Raw genomic sequence first — 14,846 nt, 5'->3', positions numbered from 1 at the left:
GGACACCTTGGTTATCAAAATAATAATAATAATAATATAGGGTGCGTTTGGTTTATTATTTTAGATAGGATTTTAGAGATAGTACTGGATAGTTGGATAGGGTTATGATTACGAGAATATGATTTGTAGAATATGTGTTTGGTAGAGTATTTTGACCTTAATATTTGTGTTGAATATTTGATTAATATATTTTTTTATAAATATTTTATTAATATAATATTTTATTGTGTTTTGTTAAAATAATGTATTATTATATATATAACTTATCAAGTTACATTTTAATAATACTAAATATTTTATTGATAATTTTGTCACCCATATATATTAAAAAACAAAAACTCATATTAATTTCAAGTACTAATCTAACTGTTTAAAAACATCACATTAATACATATATGACAAAAGTACTAATTATCAACTCTTATAATTATTATTACACGTATATTCCATTAACAACTACGACATGGTCTACTGTGCTGTCCACAGTGTATTCGTTCTGTTATCCCGTATAGTCGTCATATTGTCTATAATATCTTATTGTGGTTGACTCGATCCTTCTCTATTTCGCCCATATTCTATCTCATTTTAACGATCACAATATACTTGTTTATTACCAATGAAGAAACGTGAAAGAAGAAATGACGAACCGTGAAAAAGGACTGAAAAAAAACAGGTGAAGGCGTGAAAGAAGAAAAGAGAACGCTTCTGCAGAAAAAATTCAAAAAGGTCAAAATGTTGTCAACAAAATGTCGGAAAAGAGTTTTCAGGATTCTATTATGTAGATAATAAAACAAACATTTTTTCCAAAATCAGACTTAAAATATGGATAAAAATATTTTTCAAACGCAGCCATAATCATTTTTCATATATATTAAACTTAGTTTTCACGAAACTTAAAAATATATCACAAATGAATACAATTTTGAACTCGTTTGGAAACATTTTCAACAATAACATAATCATTTTAACTAATTGTTAACCAACTAATTAATTATTGAATTAAGATTAAATAATTATTGAAAGCAAGAAAAACATAAAAAGAGATGGGAACAAGTTGTTTAATTACAATGACAACTGAATGAACTTATCCAAAAGAGTTAATGACATTTTCATCCCTAAGATTTGGCAATAACTATTAGGTCCCAATAAAATCAGAAGAAGTCACTTTAGTCCATGTTAGACCAGGGCTGGCCGTTACATTCCGTTAAATAATGTAAAGGCATTTTTGTCCTTCTATGCCAATAACCTAATAATGTAGCAGGGTTAGGGAAAGGGTTTGATGGCTTTTTTTCCCAATGTTTATAGTATTTTTAACTTTTTATTATTTTTTTAATTTGTTTAGTGTGTTATAGAATTTTAAGAATTATAGTTAAAAATTTTGGAAGTTATTTGTTTAGAAGAACAAAAATACCCTATATATATATCGCCCTTACTTGCTTTCCAAACCCGAATTCGAAACTAAACTTAATTATTTTTGTCAAACCTCAGGGATGAAAATGTCATTAACTCTATACCAAAAGCAAGAAAAGAAAAGCATTAAAATTACAAAGTGATGTTATAACAACAATAACAATTTATAACAAATTTAAACTTTTTTTTTCTTTTAAAGCTCTTAACCAACTCATCACCAATATTGTGGTTAGTTTAACGGTTTTGTTAAAAAAAAGGGTGTCGTAAAGCTCAACCACAAGAAGTCACCAAAAATTAATAATCACTCTTTCATAATTTTATATATAATAAGTAAACCATCACAAAATATTGATACATAATACGATTCCTCCTCATAAAGTAAATCTCAGGTAACATCTAAATTTATTGTTTATTAGGAGATTATTCATTTGATAAATTGTTTTAGTTTTTTTTTCTTTAAATTGCATTTATAATTTCTTAACATTATTATGTTAAATATATATCGATAAATAAAACGAGAGCTTTGAGTCCGTTTGTAAGATAAAAAACATGTGTAGACAAAACATGGATTGTAATAGAATATCTTGATATTTGGTTATATTTAATTCATAAAAAAATAAGATTAGGAAAAAAAAAAAAAGTAGTCTTTGAAATCTTATTATGAAAAACATGGTTTTTGTTTTTTTTTTTTGTTTTTTGAGATATGTTAAGGAATGAATACAGTGATGAAAATACAAAATTGAACTTTTTATGTTTTTGTTTTAGAAAATAAATTCTTTTTGTTGTTAATCCAGTGTGGTTATGATGGGAATTCCTTTTATAGGATTCCAGTTGTAGGCAATCAGTTTTGGTCCAACTTTTCCCAGACATAACTTATCTCAACTTATTGCTCTCTCCAGTCTCCACCTCTAAAGCTGCTTCCATAACTATTTTTTTTTTTGTTTTTTAAATTTTAAAATATGAAACTTCATAAATTGGCGGTAATAAAAATTGAATGACAAAATTTTTACAATTTTTAATTCAAAAATTTATGTTTAATTTTTTCTATTTTAGTGTTTAATAAATTATTTATAAGTATTGATTAACAAAATCTATATTATAAAAATTATAAACTTTAACAGAAGAAATCAATTATATTTGAAAATTATCAAATGTGATTATCTAAATAGATGGTTCGAGTAAATTTAAGATAATACGGATAGACGCACAATCTTAAATTTTACTCTTTATGGAGTTGTGTTGTTGTATTAGTAAATCCCGGAGGATTAGTGTAAAAAAAATAAAATAAAAATTTTCATATACAGTTGGTATAATTGAATTGGGTTTTTGTTTGTTTATAATCTTAATATGTATTCTTAATAATCTCTTATCGTATGCGTGGCCCTAATAGAACCCAAGAAAACTTCACCTGTCAAAATCTTATCCTGATGTGCATATTTAAGCATGCACCCGCAACTAGCTAATCAAAACTTTTCCGGCCATACCATAGCCCATAAAAACCAAATGGTGCATTAAACCTCGACGCCCCCATGGCTTCAATAAAAACAAAAGCCCAAATGGCGACCACATGACAGATGAACTGTCACCGCTCTCGTATCTCTTTCCTTTTCTATTTCTTCTATTCTTGGAAGGAGACTCAAAATCATTTAACACTTTCAAATTCTCTCCCATTTCCAGCCACTTGCATTTATTACAGTCACTTTATATTCTTTCATTCTTTCTTTGTTTTCATTTGTAGATTCATTTTTTTTGAACAAAACACAAATGAATTTCTCGGCTCCTCTGCTCAGCTCTGTATCTCTTCTTCTTCTTTTTCTTCATGTCGTTCATTTGACGGCCAATGCGAGTGAGTGTAATATGTTCATTGGGAGATGGATTCATGATGAATCCTATCCGCTCTATGATTCGGCCGCGTGTCCCTTCATTGAGCATGAGTTCACTTGCACGAAGAACGGCCGGCCGGATCTCGATTACACCAAATATAGATGGCAACCCCGTGACTGCAATTTAACGAGGTACATGTTTTCTCTGTTTTCACTTATTTTTTAATCTGAATGTTATTTTTTATTAATTCTCAATTATTTTTTTGTTAATCGATTTTATTTTAAATTTAGAGTAATTAATTGCCATTAAGATTAGTTAATTATAATCATAAAGGAGATTAGTTGGAAGATAGAAATTAGGCTCTTCTTACTTGAGTTGGATCGATATGAATTTTTTTTTTTTTTTTTTTTTTTTTTGAAGATGAACACATTAATATAATTGCTCATTATAAGTTAAAAAAAAAAATTTATGAGATTTGATCTGGGAAATTCATTATTAATTAAGTCTAATTTTGGCATCTTTTTGTGGTATAATTTGGATGAATATGTCATCATTTACAAGCAATTATTAGCATATTATGGTAACAAAAAGCCTTTTCATTGTTAAATATTAAAATTAAACCACAAAAATTAGCTAAAATAAAATAAAAAAGTAGTATTCATAAGACAATGAGACATCCCGTGAAGTTGAATTTATGTTGATATTTTTAATAATATATTATTTTTACAAAAAGCGCGTGGCTCGTGAAAGCAAAATGCCTTCTCCAATTATTAGCCGAAGCTGAAATGTTGGACTGAATATCAGCTTGCCATTGGTTGCGTCTTTACCACGCGAATTTAAATCTCGTGGGAAAGTACTCTGGCTTTGGCCTTTTCATAATTCTGTTTTCAGCAATGATTAGATTCTCTTAATTGCCGTCATGTGGAAAAATCAAACAGTAATTTGGTGCCGTCAAGCTCACGGGATCCCCGGTGGGATGTCTTTCCTTTTCACTTCTTTATCAAAAGCCCTTTCGTTTTCTAAATTGCACAAGAAAACTTGCTTGCGTCTTAATTTGGATTTCCATTGACGTGACCTTTGGATAACTTCATTTATTAATCTGGGTTTTCTATAAAAAATTTAATTTTAATTTGGGATTTCAATCCCTTTCTTATTTCTTTTTTAGAATTTTAATAAAAAATTCTTCGATTTTTTCCTGATTTGAGTTTTAGATCACGTCTTTCTTTGTTAGTGCTTTTTATAAGGTATTTATAAAAATATATAACAAAAAATCTGAATTATACATATATGATAATATATGAGTTAATGATATTAATCCCCTCAAGATTTTATTTTATTGAAAATCCTTTTAAAGTTTATGAAATAATAGAAATTCTCTTACTATTTTTGGTGTTAAAAAGAAACTCTAAATATTTATTGACCGGTAACAATATATATTCAAAATTTTCATTATTTCCTAGATCTCAGTAGGTCAGAATAGTCATATGTTTACCTCTTTAGCTTCCATATTAGACTTGAGAATTGAGTAAGCTCAATTTTCAAAAAAAAATTTCTAAATCAAACAAATGATTGTTGAATCAATATCGTAATTCTCCTATGTTTTAGTTTTCCTGTTAGGTAATCTAGTTTTCCAATAGTCAATAGAAGTGGTTGCATTAGGCCGATATCTAGAGCTTAAGATTTTATTAGGAAGCTAGCGTAGGAAAACTTTCAATTGGGGGCTCAAAAAAATTCTGAAAACACGAGGAGGTTTTGGAAATTTTCAGTTTTAGAGATTTTAATAGTATGACAATTTACTTCACCTAACTCTCATTCTTAATTGTTTTTGCACAAGACTGAAATTAGGACCCAAATGACAATTTTTGATAACATAAATTTATGTTTTGTAGATTCAATGGGCTAAGTTTCTTGGAAAAATTTAGAGGAAAAAGCATAATGTTCGTTGGAGATTCTTTAAGTAGAAACCAGTGGCAATCCTTGACTTGCATGCTTCATTCTTCAGTACCCAATGCTCGCTACAATTTATCAAGAGTTGGAGATGTCTCCATTTTCACTTTTACGGTAAAACCCCCTCCAATTTCCCAATTCCTCTTTTACTTTGTTTGTACTATACATGGACACGATGCATGGAATACGCACATACATAAGAGATTTGAAACAGTTTATCTTTAATATTTTTTTTATTAAAGAAAAATTTGTGATTGTTTCGATTTGATTGAATGCAGGATTATAGAGTGAAAGTGATGCTTGATCGCAATGTATATCTTGTAGATACGGTTCAAGAAAAGATAGGAAGAGTCTTGAAACTTGATTCCATTGCAGGAGGAAAGCTTTGGAAACAGATTGATATGCTCATCTTCAATACATGGCATTGGTGGAGCCGTAGAGGACCAACTCAACCGTATGTATTTATTCTCCATATTAGCCTAATAATTAAATTAATTTTTATACATGAAAATAGTATAAATGTTTTGTATTTATGAAATTTCAGATGGGATTTTATCCAAGTAGGAAATGAAATTCTTAAAGACATGGATCGCATGGTTGCTTTTGAGAAGGCTTTAACAACATGGGGACAATGGGTTGATGCTAACATTGATCCTTCCAAGTCTCAGGTCTTCTTCCAAGGAATTTCCCCTTCTCATTACAAGTAAGTTTTTAATCAAACTTAATTCTAGTATAAAAAATTTCAGATCCGAATGTCTTCATTTTTTTTAATTCGGACTAGCATTTCTGACCAGGAAATTTGCCACCTTGGAAAACTTTATGAATCCCCTCTTATTTTGTATTTTTAACAGTAAAGATCTTTTGCTTGTTTTATGATGGTAATCTCATTTCATATTGCCACTAATTGAATTTTCTCTTCTTTTTTTTTTTTTCCCCTCGAACCCCAAATGGCCAGGTGACTTATTGAATATAGAGTACATCAACAAAACAATTAATATATTCTATAATTACAATTTTTTTCTATTTTTTAACTAAAATATTCTATCCATGAAAAGACAAATAGAATGAAGCTAACAATGTTTCCGAATTTTGATGAAAAACAGTGGCACCTTGTGGAATGAACCAAGAGCAAAGAACTGTCTGGGGCAGAAACAACCGCTGCTAGGGTCAACGTATCCCGGCGGTCTGCCACCAGCGGTGGCGGTGCTGAAGGGGGCATTGAGCAAGATTAAGAAGCCTGTAACATTACTGGATATAACCAATCTGTCATTGCTGCGGAAAGATGGGCACCCATCAATCTATGGGCTTGGTGGAAGAACGGGAATGGATTGTAGCCATTGGTGCCTTGAAGGTGTTCCAGATACTTGGAACGAAATTCTTTACAATCTTATTCTTTGAACGATATATAATATTGATTCTATACATTACTTACATTATTAAAAAATAAAGGATCAATTGCTTGATAATAATACTAATAAAGTCTTCTTTTGGAGGAGAATAAATCTCTTTTTTTTTTTTAAATGAATTTCTTACTACTGATTCAAAATATCAATGTTAAATGGGCTTACATCTCTCAATTCATCAAGTAAAATTAACAACATTGTTGTTGCCATTTCTCACACCAACGAAAAGTACACAAATTTTCAAGGAAACTTACGTAAGGGTTTGTGTGGGAGACTGAAAATATGATATTAAACTAATGAGAAAAATAACAATAATGCAAGTAAAAAAAAAAAAAGTCAACAGAATTAATTTTTAAAGTGGTTTGAATGTAAAGTGCAAATCTGATATCCATTGTTATCATATTGTTCTTCTTGTGTATTTTTGGAATAAGAGATGATTTTCTTCTATTCTTGGAAGGAGACTCAAAATCATTTAACACTTTCAAATTCTCTCCCATTTCCAGCCACTTGTATTTATTACAGTCACTTTATATTCTTTCATTCTTTCTTTGTTTTCATTTGTAGATTCATTTTTTTTGAACAAAACACAAATGAATTTCTCGGCTCCTCTGCTCAGCTCTGTTTCTCTTCTTCTTCTTTTTCTTCATGTCGTTCATTTGACGGCCAATGCGAGTGAGTGTAATATGTTCATTGGGAGATGGATTCATGATGAATCCTATCCGCTCTATGATTCGGGCGCGTGTCCCTTCATTGAGCATGAGTTCACTTGCACGAAGAACGGCCGGCCGGATCTCGATTACACCAAATATAGATGGCAACCCCGTGACTGCAATTTAACAAGGTACATGTTTTCTCTGTTTTCACTTATTTTTTAATCTGAATGTTATTTTTTATTAATTCTCAATTATTTTTTTGTTAATCGATTTTATTTTAAATTTAGAGTAATTAATTGCCATTAAGATTAGTTAATTATAATCATAAAGGAGATTAGTTGGAAGATAGAAATTAGGCTCTTCTTACTTGAGTTGGATCGATATGAATTTTTTTTTTTTTTTTTTTTTTTTTTGAAGATGAACACATTAATATAATTGCTCATTATAAGTTAAAAAAAAAAATTTATGAGATTTGATCTGGGAAATTCATTATTAATTAAGTCTAATTTTGGCATCTTTTTGTGGTATAATTTGGATGAATATGTCATCATTTACAAGCAATTATTAGCATATTATGGTAACAAAAAGCCTTTTCATTGTTAAATATTAAAATTAAACCACAAAAATTAGCTAAAATAAAATAAAAAAGTAGTATTCATAAGACAATGAGACATCCCGTGAAGTTGAATTTATGTTGATATTTTTAATAATATATTATTTTTACAAAAAGCGCGTGGCTCGTGAAAGCAAAATGCCTTCTCCAATTATTAGCCGAAGCTGAAATGTTGGACTGAATATCAGCTTGCCATTGGTTGCGTCTTTACCACGCGAATTTAAATCTCGTGGGAAAGTACTCTGGCTTTGGCCTTTTCATAATTCTGTTTTCAGCAATGATTAGATTCTCTTAATTGCCGTCATGTGGAAAAATCAAACAGTAATTTGGTGCCGTCAAGCTCACGGGATCCCCGGTGGGATGTCTTTCCTTTTCACTTCTTTATCAAAAGCCCTTTCGTTTTCTAAATTGCACAAGAAAACTTGCTTGCGTCTTAATTTGGATTTCCATTGACGTGACCTTTGGATAACTTCATTTATTAATCTGGGTTTTCTATAAAAAATTTAATTTTAATTTGGGATTTCAATCCCTTTCTTATTTCTTTTTTAGAATTTTAATAAAAAATTCTTCGATTTTTTCCTGATTTGAGTTTTAGATCACGTCTTTCTTTGTTAGTGCTTTTTATAAGGTATTTATAAAAATATATAACAAAAAATCTGAATTATACATATATGATAATATATGAGTTAATGATATTAATCCCCTCAAGATTTTATTTTATTGAAAATCCTTTTAAAGTTTATGAAATAATAGAAATTCTCTTACTATTTTTGGTGTTAAAAAGAAACTCTAAATATTTATTGACCGGTAACAATATATATTCAAAATTTTCATTATTTCCTAGATCTCAGTAGGTCAGAATAGTCATATGTTTACCTCTTTAGCTTCCATATTAGACTTGAGAATTGAGTAAGCTCAATTTTCAAAAAAAAATTTCTAAATCAAACAAATGATTGTTGAATCAATATCGTAATTCTCCTATGTTTTAGTTTTCCTGTTAGGTAATCTAGTTTTCCAATAGTCAATAGAAGTGGTTGCATTAGGCCGATATCTAGAGCTTAAGATTTTATTAGGAAGCTAGCGTAGGAAAACTTTCAATTGGGGGCTCAAAAAAATTCTGAAAACACGAGGAGGTTTTGGAAATTTTCAGTTTTAGAGATTTTAATAGTATGACAATTTACTTCACCTAACTCTCATTCTTAATTGTTTTTGCACAAGACTGAAATTAGGACCCAAATGACAATTTTTGATAACATAAATTTATGTTTTGTAGATTCAATGGGCTAAGTTTCTTGGAAAAATTTAGAGGAAAAAGCATAATGTTCGTTGGAGATTCTTTAAGTAGAAACCAGTGGCAATCCTTGACTTGCATGCTTCATTCTTCAGTACCCAATGCTCGCTACAATTTATCAAGAGTTGGAGATGTCTCCATTTTCACTTTTACGGTAAAACCCCCTCCAATTTCCCAATTCCTCTTTTACTTTGTTTGTACTATACATGGACACGATGCATGGAATACGCACATACATAAGAGATTTGAAACAGTTTATCTTTAATATTTTTTTTATTAAAGAAAAATTTGTGATTGTTTCGATTTGATTGAATGCAGGATTATAGAGTGAAAGTGATGCTTGATCGCAATGTATATCTTGTAGATACGGTTCAAGAAAAGATAGGAAGAGTCTTGAAACTTGATTCCATTGCAGGAGGAAAGCTTTGGAAACAGATTGATATGCTCATCTTCAATACATGGCATTGGTGGAGCCGTAGAGGACCAACTCAACCGTATGTATTTATTCTCCATATTAGCCTAATAATTAAATTAATTTTTATACATGAAAATAGTATAAATGTTTTGTATTTATGAAATTTCAGATGGGATTTTATCCAAGTAGGAAATGAAATTCTTAAAGACATGGATCGCATGGTTGCTTTTGAGAAGGCTTTAACAACATGGGGACAATGGGTTGATGCTAACATTGATCCTTCCAAGTCTCAGGTCTTCTTCCAAGGAATTTCCCCTTCTCATTACAAGTAAGTTTTTAATCAAACTTAATTCTAGTATAAAAAATTTCAGATCCGAATGTCTTCATTTTTTTTAATTCGGACTAGCATTTCTGACCAGGAAATTTGCCACCTTGGAAAACTTTATGAATCCCCTCTTATTTTGTATTTTTAACAGTAAAGATCTTTTGCTTGTTTTATGATGGTAATCTCATTTCATATTGCCACTAATTGAATTTTCTCTTCTTTTTTTTTTTTTCCCCTCGAACCCCAAATGGCCAGGTGACTTATTGAATATAGAGTACATCAACAAAACAATTAATATATTCTATAATTACAATTTTTTTCTATTTTTTAACTAAAATATTCTATCCATGAAAAGACAAATAGAATGAAGCTAACAATGTTTCCGAATTTTGATGAAAAACAGTGGCACCTTGTGGAATGAACCAAGAGCAAAGAACTGTCTGGGGCAGAAACAACCGCTGCTAGGGTCAACGTATCCCGGCGGTCTGCCACCAGCGGTGGCGGTGCTGAAGGGGGCATTGAGCAAGATTAAGAAGCCTGTAACATTACTGGATATAACCAATCTGTCATTGCTGCGGAAAGATGGGCACCCATCAATCTATGGGCTTGGTGGAAGAACGGGAATGGATTGTAGCCATTGGTGCCTTGAAGGTGTTCCAGATACTTGGAACGAAATTCTTTACAATCTTATTCTTTGAACGATATATAATATTGATTCTATACATTACTTACATTATTAAAAAATAAAGGATCAATTGCTTGATAATAATACTAATAAAGTCTTCTTTTGGAGGAGAATAAATCTCTTTTTTTTTTTTAAATGAATTTCTTACTACTGATTCAAAATATCAATGTTAAATGGGCTTACATCTCTCAATTCATCAAGTAAAATTAACAACATTGTTGTTGCCATTTCTCACACCAACGAAAAGTACACAAATTTTCAAGGAAACTTACGTAAGGGTTTGTGGGAGACTGAAAATATGATATTAAACTAATGAGAAAAATAACAATAATGCAAGTAAAAAAAAAAAAAAGTCAACAGAATTAATTTTTAAAGTGGTTTGAATGTAAGGTGCAAATCTGATATCCATTGTTATCATATTGTTCTTCTTGTGTATTTTTGCATGTGCTATTTGCTCTCAAATTAAATAATTGTTTTTGGCTTTTAGAGAAAAATGAAATTCCGGATTCCCTCTTTTGGGTGAGAGACACTTATTTAAACTGTTGCATAAACGAATTTGCTCACAAAGTAATCATTTTATAGCATGACATGTGGACTGTCAAATCGCCCTTTATGAAGACTTACCGATGAAACAACACTCTCCTAAGGTGACACGCGACTTGGACTACAGCTCAGCCTTAAATCTTATTGTTAAAACAACCTATGACATCCTTACAAATGAAGCAACTCCTTCACTGTATGACATGCGGCCTGGACAGTTGCACAGTCATGGGACACGTGACAAGAATTCATACTCTAGTTGTATAGTCATGGGACACATGGCACAAATTCATGCTTCACAAATTTATCACATAACAAACATATATGGAAACATGTTGTAGATTTAAGAGTACAAAAATATGCAAATTGAGTTCGTAGATAGTCCTTACATGCCAATCCCTGTTGGACCCAAGTGCAGCGGGAACGTGAAAACGGATAATCCTAGTTCATATGACTCAGATTTTGAAACACAGGGGAGTCGCCAGTTTTAGAATAAACTTTAGGAGTCTCAGTACATTTCCCGAATAACAAAATACAGATGGACTTTCCAAATATGAAAATATAGATAGATTTTTTTTAAAGAAATTACCTTAATATTCTCACAATTATTGGAAAATGACAAAAATCTTGATGAGCTGTGACAGTACTATGAATAGAAAGGAAGACTTTGCTTTGAAGGATAAAATGATTGGAGAAATTAGAAAAAAAAAAAAAAAAAAGGTGGATAAGAAATGATTAAAAATTACACTTCAAGTCACTAATAAAAAAGAAAAAAAAAAAATATAAAGTCCAATCAAAACGACATAAACAAGCAAACAAAGCAACAAGTTCCCACTTGAGGAATATTTTAAATACAATTATTGAATCATCGTCTTTGTCTTGAAGCAAACCCACAACCAGAAATCATCAATTCCTTCTCCTATATAACACTTGTGTAATTCTCTTCTCACCACTATTCTTCAAACACCTTATCCCTTTCCCTTTTTCGCAAAATGGGAAATATTGCCTTTCACATTCACATCTTTCTCTTCACTATTTCTTATCTCGTTGTTTTCACTACTTCAAGTCATCATCATNAAAAAAAAATATAAAGTCCAATCAAAACGACATAAACAAGCAAACAAAGCAACAAGTTCCCACTTGAGGAATATTTTAAATACAATTATTGAATCATCGTCTTTGTCTTGAAGCAAACCCACAACCAGAAATCATCAATTCCTTCTCCTATATAACACTTGTGTAATTCTCTTCTCACCACTATTCTTCAAACACCTTATCCCTTTCCCTTTTTCGCAAAATGGGAAATATTGCCTTTCACATTCACATCTTTCTCTTCACTATTTCTTATCTCGTTGTTTTCACTACTTCAAGTCATCATCATCATCATCATCATCATCATCACCAACATTCACATGCTCCTGGTGATTTACAACAGTTGGAAGGCTGTGATTTCTTCCAAGGGAGTTGGGTTTATGATGAGTCTTATCCTCTTTATAGCACTTCCACCTGCCCTTTCATCGACACAGAATTTGATTGCCTCAAAAATGGTCGCCTGGACAAACTCTATCTCAAATATAAATGGAAGCCTACTTCTTGTTCATTGCCGAGGTGCACATAATTTATCATATTTTGATTCATCATGTTACATTAAATTATGGAAATTCTCTGAAATCTTGATATTACTTTTGTCAAACTTTGCTTAAATATTATTGCATTTTCAATGAATCTAATGGTATTTAAACATAATCCTAATTGAATTAATATCATGAAATCCCATTTAAAGAATTACTCATTTATCTTTAATTATGTTATTTAATGTTATTCACCGACACTACCATGTACCATCACATTCACATCCCATTGCGTTTGCCACATAAATTAAAAATATATATTCTGAAGAAGTGGCTCTACTTTTGAGTGGCAGAATAATAATTTGAGACCGTGACAAAAAGAAAACTCCTAACTCTTGATAAATAACTGTGCTGCAGATTCAATGGCCAGGATTTTTTGAGAAGGTATAAAGGGAAGAAAATACTGTTCGTGGGGGACTCTCTCAGCCTGAATCAATGGCAGTCACTCACGTGCATGCTACATGCCTCAGTGCCCCAGTCAAAATTCACAATTAGCAGACAAGATGATCTCTCAACCTTCACTTTGCCGGTATCTTTCTCTATATCATTAGTTAATTTTCAAGACATCTTTATCGTTAACTTATAAAATGCAAAATCGAAAACCAACAACCAAATTACTCACCTTTAATCCGTATATTAAAAACTTCAAGATGTTTGTACCTGAAAATTTCTCTCTCTATAATTTCGAATTTTCTTCAGGTTACCTCTTTGTAAAATAAGTGAACGCAAAATAATATTGGTAAGGCAGTAAATGATTGAGGCCTGGAGTTTATGTCAAAACTTGAAAAAAAAAAAAAAAAATTAAGATTAACCCCATTATGACTCTTATCACTGTTTTCAATAATACGAAATAGGAGAAGTCCTTAATTATGAAATAAATAGACAATAATTGGATACACTTTGCTTTGTTGAAAAAGTTATATGATTATGTTGTTCGTTTGATTAGACGTTGCAATTAAAGTCCTTCAGGAATATTCCACAGTATATACAAAATTTTAATTGGAGAATCGATCTATCAATTTGAATTTTATTTTTTTTTATTTAATTTATGAACTCGATCATGTGATACGTTTGTGTGTTAATGTTGGAATAAATATAAACTTGGAATTTGCAGGATTATGACATTTCTGTGAAGTTAGACCGTAATGCATTTCTAGTCGATATAGTGAAAGAAAAGATAGGGAGAGTTCTGAAGCTTGACTCCATTAAAAATGGCGATGCATGGAAAGGATACGACATGCTCATCTTCAACACTTGGCACTGGTGGCTCCATAAAGGAAGCAAACAACCGTACGTAATAAACATATATTTGAGATTCATTAAGCAAGAAATTGATGATAAATTGCTAAATTTTACAGATGGGACTACATTGAAGAAGGAAATAACATTCAGAAAGATATGGATCGTTTGGTTGCTTTCAGAAAGGGACTCACCACTTGGTCAAAATGGGTTGATTCATCCGTAAATCCTTCCATTACCAAAGTTTTCTTTCAGGGCATTTCTCCTACCCATTACAAGTAAGCCCTTTAATTAATTAATATATTACTAATTACTATCAATAGCTCGATTAATTTTCAATTAATTAAGCACTTGTCGGTTAATTTGGAACAGTGGCCAAGAGTGGAATGAAGGTAAGTCAGCAACCTGCAAGGGCCAAACTCAACCCATTAAAGGTTCAACATATCCGGCAGGTCCACCGCAGGCGGCAGCCATCGTGAAGGAAGTATTGAGCAAAATGTCGACGCCGGTGAGGTTGCTGGACGTAACAACACTCTCCCAATTAAGAAAAGATGGACATCCTTCTGTGTATGGACTCGATGGCAAGAAGGGAAATGACTGTAGCCATTGGTGTCTTGCTGGTGTTCCTGATACTTGGAATGAGATTTTATATGCAATTCTAGTCACTGATGCAAGAAATGAAGCACAAGAAAATTAAAATTCTTTTATCAACTACAAAATCAAGAATAGTGAATTAAACTGTAAGGAAGATCTGAAATTAAGAAATTAGTTCAATGTATTTGTAATTGCAATATCGTTATTGTTATAATACATTAATGAAAATTAATAATTATTAGCTAAACATAGAAAATCTTTCCAAGTCTCTCAAGT

At 31.1% G+C, this 14,846-nt stretch overlaps 3 protein-coding genes across 5 annotated transcripts; all 3 read left to right on the top strand.

Annotated features, from left to right (window-relative positions):
* Positions 1-2,920: 2,920 nt before the first annotated feature.
* LOC116124450 (protein trichome birefringence-like 41) lies at positions 2,921-6,671 on the top strand. Its single transcript, XM_031410180.1, has 5 exons — positions 2,921-3,425; positions 5,124-5,295; positions 5,460-5,635; positions 5,726-5,884; positions 6,285-6,671. The coding sequence occupies exons 1-5, from the start codon at positions 3,175-3,177 to the stop codon at positions 6,577-6,579; spliced, it is 1,053 nt and encodes a 350-aa protein (XP_031266040.1). The 5' UTR covers positions 2,921-3,174; the 3' UTR covers positions 6,580-6,671.
* A 393-nt stretch (positions 6,672-7,064) lies between these two features.
* On the top strand, positions 7,065-10,671 carry LOC116124451 (protein trichome birefringence-like 41). The gene is made up of 5 exons (XM_031410181.1): positions 7,065-7,425; positions 9,124-9,295; positions 9,460-9,635; positions 9,726-9,884; positions 10,285-10,671. Exons 1-5 carry the CDS (start codon positions 7,175-7,177, stop codon positions 10,577-10,579), a joined length of 1,053 nt encoding a protein of 350 aa, XP_031266041.1. The 5' UTR covers positions 7,065-7,174; the 3' UTR covers positions 10,580-10,671.
* A 1,339-nt stretch (positions 10,672-12,010) lies between these two features.
* On the top strand, positions 12,011-14,777 carry LOC116124453 (protein trichome birefringence-like 41). 3 transcript variants are annotated; one of them, XM_031410184.1, is made up of 6 exons: positions 12,011-12,171; positions 12,477-12,714; positions 13,095-13,266; positions 13,852-14,027; positions 14,096-14,254; positions 14,349-14,777. In XM_031410184.1, the coding sequence occupies exons 1-6, from the start codon at positions 12,099-12,101 to the stop codon at positions 14,671-14,673; spliced, it is 1,143 nt and encodes a 380-aa protein (XP_031266044.1). In that variant the 5' UTR covers positions 12,011-12,098; the 3' UTR covers positions 14,674-14,777. The 3 variants fall into 3 exon arrangements, with proteins under 3 accessions (XP_031266044.1, XP_031266045.1, XP_031266043.1); XM_031410185.1 differs by having other exon boundaries at positions 12,011-12,172; positions 12,484-12,714; XM_031410183.1 differs by having other exon boundaries at positions 12,011-12,181; positions 12,478-12,714.
* Positions 14,778-14,846: the final 69 nt, after the last annotated feature.

The sequence above is a fragment of the Pistacia vera genome, unplaced genomic scaffold (genome assembly GCF_008641045.1).
Source record: "Pistacia vera cultivar Batoury unplaced genomic scaffold, PisVer_v2 Contig152, whole genome shotgun sequence".
NCBI classification, from domain to species: Eukaryota; Viridiplantae; Streptophyta; class Magnoliopsida; order Sapindales; family Anacardiaceae; genus Pistacia; species Pistacia vera.
This window is presented reverse-complemented; position numbering and strand designations above follow the sequence as displayed.